The sequence below is a fragment of the Glycine max genome, chromosome 9 (assembly GCF_000004515.6).
Source record: "Glycine max cultivar Williams 82 chromosome 9, Glycine_max_v4.0, whole genome shotgun sequence".
NCBI classification, from domain to species: domain Eukaryota; kingdom Viridiplantae; phylum Streptophyta; class Magnoliopsida; order Fabales; family Fabaceae; genus Glycine; species Glycine max.
This window is the reverse complement of record NC_038245.2, coordinates 172246-178454: the sequence shown is the minus strand read 5'-3', so window position 1 is coordinate 178454 and position 6209 is coordinate 172246. Positions and strand designations below refer to the sequence as shown.

Sequence of the window (6209 nt, the reverse complement as noted above, 5' to 3'; positions counted from 1 at the left end):
AAAGGTTGTTTGTTTGTGATTGAAATTTTTGAATGTCCTGTTGAGGTGGATGAAGATCAATGGATGTATGACAATATAATGTCTAAAGAAGTTGATATGAATGAACAAAATGAGAACGAAGCTGGTGTGAATGAAAAATATGTTGATTGTTCTGATGAATTCAATACTTCTCAAGCTATTAATATGATTTATTGTTATTAAAGTAATTAAATGAATGTCCCTTGAAGACTAAACTTGAGTGGATTGCATTATAGGTGTTTGCTACCTGAGATGATGTTCTACATTGGGCTCGATCTGTTGCTTATGAAATTGTATTTGTGGTAGTGATTATGAGGTTAGACACAAACGCTGGTATGAGAGGAATGACTTCATTTGTCTTAATTGGTAGTGAAAGGAGTGGTCAGTATAGGTCTAGGAAGAAAAATTTTGTAAGAAGAGATACTAGTGGTAGAAAATGTGGGTGTCTCTTTAAACTTCGTGGAAAACCAGTGGTTGGAAGCCAATGATGGATGGTGAAGTTAATGTGTCTGAATCACAATCATGAAATGACAAAGTCATTAGTTGGACATTCATACGTTGGTTGATTGACTAAGGATGAATAGATAATTATTGTTGATATGACAAAGTCAATGATGAAACCAAAAAATATTCTGCTAATGTTGAAAGAACACAATACCAATAGTTATACAACAATCAAACAAATATATAATGCAAGAAGTGCATACCGTTTTTCCATAGGAGGCAATGATACTGAAATGCAACAACTAATGAAGCTTCTTGAATGAAATCAACATATTCATTGACATAGATTAAATGATGAAGATGTTGTGCGTGATATCTCCTGGTGTCATCTTGATACAATAAAGTTATGCAATGCCTATAATTTGATATTTTTGATAGATAGTACCTACAAAACAAACAGGTACAATCTCCCGTTACTTGACTATATTGGTGTGACACCAACGAGGATGACATTCTTGACTGGTTTTGTCTATTTGGAAGGAGAATGTCTAAATAATATGGTTTGGACTCTAGAACAGTTTCAAGGTCTTTTTCTAAGACTTGATGTCCTCCCAGGAGTTATTGTTACCGATAGAGGCCTAAAATTGATAAATGTAGTGAAAACTGTATTTCCTGAGTGTATCAACTTGTTGTGTAGGTTTCACATTGACAAGAATGTCAAGGCAAAATGTAAATCCCTGGTTGGTCAAAAAAATGCATGGAATTATATGATGGATGCCTGAGGGAGTTTGGTTAATTGTTCTTCTAAGGATCAGTTCGATGGTTGTCTTAAGAAGTTTGAAATTGCTTGTTCACCATGACCAATATTTGTTGACTATGTTAATTAACTATGGATAATTCCTCACAAAAAAAAAAATTGTTAAAGCCTAAACGAATAAGGTGATGAACTTAGGAAACGCAACAACAAACAGGTATGAAAATTGTCATTTTTTTTATTAGGGTTTAGGACTTAATGGATAAAAATATTTGTATTTGTTTATTATTTTTGTGTATTTCATATGCAGGATTGAATTTGTTCATTAGGCTTTAAAAAGACTACTACAAAATAGCCTCAGAGACTTATGTAGTGTTTGAGAAACCATGAATAACATGATCACACTGCAACACATTGAAATTAAGACATCTTTTAAGACAAGTACACATGTGGTTGAACATGTTTTTAAAGTTACCTTATACAAGAGACTACTTGGCATGATATAAGATATGCTTTAAATCAGATTATTGGTGAGTTTAAGTGTGTACATTATGCTGACAAAAACCATCGAAGGTGATAGGCACCTCTCCTACAGGAAGATGGAAACTGTTAGTTTCCTTATGCCACCTCTCTACAAAAGCCGATATAAGTCCCCGATCGCTAGTGTCCAATGAACATGCGATCAAAGAACTTAATCTTGTGGCAACAACTAACACTTCAATCTCTACAGTAGACCTCCCAAATTTTTGAACCTTCCTTCCATGGGATGATAACTTCAATTTAGGACGTTCCGAAAAAAAATTAAATAATTTTAACAATAATAACAAATACTTATTGATAACAATGAGAGCTTTTGCTTTGCGCTTACATTGAGAACGTGTCGATCACTGTCTGGTCGAGCTTGCGAGAGCTACGCCGTGACCTCTTGGAGGATCCGGGGTGGTTGTGGATGTTGGTGGAGGGAGAGTCAGAGCAGTGGCGGATGTAAATGGAGAAGAAACCCATTAGAAACTGGGCGAAAATGAGGATCACGATTATGATCGCCATGGAAGGGCTGAACTTGTTGTAATATGATTCGATTTGGTTGCTAGTGTTGTCGGGTTGTACCGTAGCAAAATGAAGGAGGAAGAGAAAAAGAAGGATACAAATTCCTCCATTTCAATTTGAGTAATTCATTTGGGTCACTATGAGATTTTTTTTTTTACTTTGATTGATTCTAGGGTTTTTTACCGTTAAAAATTTTAAATTTGATTTTGAAACAAATTATGACTGATTTTGAGCTGTCAAAATCATGTCATGAAATATTTAACAGACACGTTATCACTTACTTAACTGACGACAAATATATAAAATAAAATCTTCAAATATTATAAGCTGATTCAAAGAATAAATTTATCGGTGATCAAATACAAAAATTAAGTATATATCATAGATAAAAAATATATTTAAACTTCAAAGAATATAACAAAAATATATTTTCACACTGATGTGTTCGCATCGTTTTTTATAAAAAAGAACGTGTTACCGTTGTCTATTTATCACATAAAAACAATTGCAGAAATAAGTTACTTTTTTCCTTAAAATAATTTTGAAGGAACCTGTCATATGAGGGATTTTGTCCTTCCGTGTTTTGACTAGTAATGGTATCTTTCTGAATTTTGGTTTGTAAACAACACACACAGATCCATCGATTCTTGAAAGGAAAAGCAGTGATGTGCAATGCAGAGATCACGTGAAGCTCTTCTACAAAGAAGAAGAGCTAAAACTCAACTCTCTCTCTCGTTGCTTTTTGTTTTATGGCCTCTAATCTTCCTCTTCAGTCGCGCTCATGGTTACACTCCTACACCCTCAGGTAAATAAATAGAAATTATGGTCTTGCTTTTCAATAATCAAAACAATATTCTTATTAGTCTCACTTTATCATCTATGGATCTGAAGTTCGATTGTCAAATTGGAAGGAAGATAAGCACCGACAGTGTAAAACCTCTAATTCTGCTAATAAATGTTTGCTCAAAGAAACTCATGATTACATTCTCCCAAATTATAAGGAAGATTGTGATACTCCCACTGTAGTGGATGCTCAAATGTCTGATCACTTACCTTGGGCTGTGCCTCTCGGTCTTGATGAATTCAAGAGCAGGGCAATTAGTTCTAAAATTAAGTCTGGCACTTCTGGTTCCTCTGGAAGTGTTATGCATAGAGTGGAGCCTGGTGGTGCAGAATACAATTATGCTTCAGCCTCCATGGGAGCAAAATTATTAGGTTCTAACAAAGAAGCCAAAGGCGCCTCTAATATCTTAAGCAGAGACAAAGATAAGTATCTTCGCAATCCATGTTCCGCCGAAGACAAATTCGTCATCATAGAACTTTCTGAAGAAACCTTGGTAGATACAATAGAAATAGCTAATTTTGAGCACCATTCTTCCAACTTAAAAGCTTTTGAACTTCTCGGAAGTCTGAGCTTTCCAACAGATGTTTGGGTTTTCCTTGGGAATTTCACTGCCTCAAATGTGAGGCATGCTCAGAGGTTTGTTCTTCAGCAGCCTAAATGGGTGAGATACCTAAAGTTGAATCTTCAAAGTCACTATGGTTCTGAATTTTATTGCACACTAAGCGTAGTTGAAGTTTATGGTGTGGATGCTGTTGAGAGGATGCTGGAGGATTTGATACATACTCAAGATAATCTATTGGCACCTGGAGACGGTAATGCTGATAAAATGACAGTATCACCCCATCCTAATCCTCCTGAGAGTGAAGATGCTCATCAAAATACTTTTGGAGGGATCAATTCTTATCCTGCTTCAGATATCTCTTCTGCAAATCATGAGAAACTAAATAGTAACGTTCCTGATCCAGTGGAAGAAATCCGTCAACAAGTTGGCAGGATGCCTGGGGATACTGTTCTCAAGATTCTGATGCAGAAAGTTCGTACTCTAGACTTAAATTTGTTTGTTTTGGAGCGGTATATGGAGGACTTAAATACTAGATATGTCAATATTTTCAAAGAGTACAGCAAAGACATTGGAGGAAAAGATATACTTATACAGAATATCAAAGAAGACATTAGGAATCTCGTTGACCAGCAAGATGCTATAGTATGTTAAATCTATCCTGGATATTGTTGGCATTAATTGTATTTAATTATATAGAAACCATTATTATTCTATATTTTATTCATTTTGCAAATGATCTGTTGCCCTTGCAGACAAAAGATGGAAGTGATCTCAAATCTTGGAAGTCCCATATTTCCATGCAGTTTGGTCATCTACTCAGGGACAATGCTGTTTTGAGGTGAGAGTTTACATCACAAGCTTTCTGTAATTTGTCACTATATGAGCGTAAGAGCTAGTTCAGATCTAGTAACTGGTTCACTTTGAGAGTATCTTTAAAACAGTAGAGTAGTTGAACATCTATGACAACCAAGAGAAGAAGTTTATAGCAGTGCTAAATACTCAGTAAAATTACAGTTGTGATAAAGAAGAAAAAGATAAAATCTTAAATCTTTCTATCAGTAGTTTGCTATGTAGAATAAAATTTTAGAATTATATGGCTTGCTACTTAATGGCATTTTTATTTTGACTTGTGTTTGCTACTTTACGTATATACTTTTAGATGTTTAAATTTTCATATTTTTTGGTTTATTTAATTATCTATAGTCTATACTATATCTAAAATATAATATTAATTTGTAGAAATTTATATAAATACAATTTCAGTTCAACCACAATTTGACATTTGATCAAGCCTTTTGTTTCAAGATCAATGACTAATCCAGTTTTCAGAAACCGGTTGTTGTTTTTTGTTTTCTTGCTGAAAGGAAGTTTAGGGAGGGTCCATTGTCTATCCCAAGGCATGCCACATGCCATGGCGATGGCTAACCATGATACTTATTCAAGACTACCAGAGCTTTATGTTTTACCCCCGCATTCTACTATCTACTTTCATTTTTATAGGATGAAAATTGGTTAAAGAATCAGTTTTAGCAAATAAAATCAAAGCAATAAAAGATTGTTTTATAGTCAGGGCTACTGCTAGTTGTTAATTTCATTTCATTTCTTCTCTTATTAGATGCAATTCCACTGTTTGATGCTCTGTATATTTATCATGAAAAGTGCCATTTAATAATGACGAACCAAATGGGCTCATGAACATTTTATACTACATCAAATATTTGTAAAAGACTCATAGGTTTACTCTACAGTACCTACGGAGACTTTGAAAACCTTGTTCATGGGAATAAAAATATTGTCAGCCATCGGACGAAAATACTATGAAGATAGTTGATATTATTTACTGTTTCTGAACCTTTGCCCTCTGCTTTGTGGTTGATGCTTGGTTATCAAAGCTTGAACATTATTTTCTTTTCCTAATGGATGATGCTAATAATTATTTAGTTCTTTGGGATCTGATTTTTTTTTCTTAATAAATCAGGTCCGAGGTTAATGAAGTCCGCAGGAAGCAAGCATCTTTAGAAAACAAGGGTGTGTTAGTGTTCTTAGTGTGTTGTATTTTTTCAATGCTAGTTATATTACGGCTATCTCTAGATATGGCTACGAGTGTCTATAGAGTATTACAAAGTGTTAATAGAACAGATTGCTCCAGGAAATTTTGTGCCGTTAGCTCTTCATGGTTTCTCCTATTATTGAATTGTATCATTATTATTTTTATATTAACTCTGTGATAGTCCATTTTTTAAATATGTTGTTAACTTGTGTGAGATGCTTGGTTTCAATATAGATATAGAAACTGTCTTCAAAGTTCTTTATTCATTTTTACTTGCAGTGACTAAGGTGGCTTTGGTATTGCCGGTAATTTTAATTTTAAAATATTCTGGTTATAAAAAGGCTTCCATCTGTTGCAATAACAAGCCCCATTTTAATATGAAAATAAACATAACTCTGGAGATAGATAACAGAAAATAGAAGTAATGCAGTTGATCAACATATGACACCTAAAGAACTATTTGTAGTCCGAATCACAATAAATTAAATGC

The 6209-nt window shown here is 34.1% G+C and overlaps 1 protein-coding gene across 1 annotated transcript; it reads left to right on the top strand.

Annotated features, from left to right (window-relative positions):
• Window positions 1-2776: 2776 nt before the first annotated feature.
• Window positions 2777-5933, top strand: LOC100783254 (SUN domain-containing protein 3). The gene is made up of 4 exons (XM_003534379.4): window positions 2777-3068; window positions 3155-4311; window positions 4422-4507; window positions 5648-5933. The coding sequence occupies exons 1-4, from the start codon at window positions 2936-2938 to the stop codon at window positions 5895-5897; spliced, it is 1626 nt and encodes a 541-aa protein (XP_003534427.1). The 5' UTR covers window positions 2777-2935; the 3' UTR covers window positions 5898-5933.
• Window positions 5934-6209: the final 276 nt, after the last annotated feature.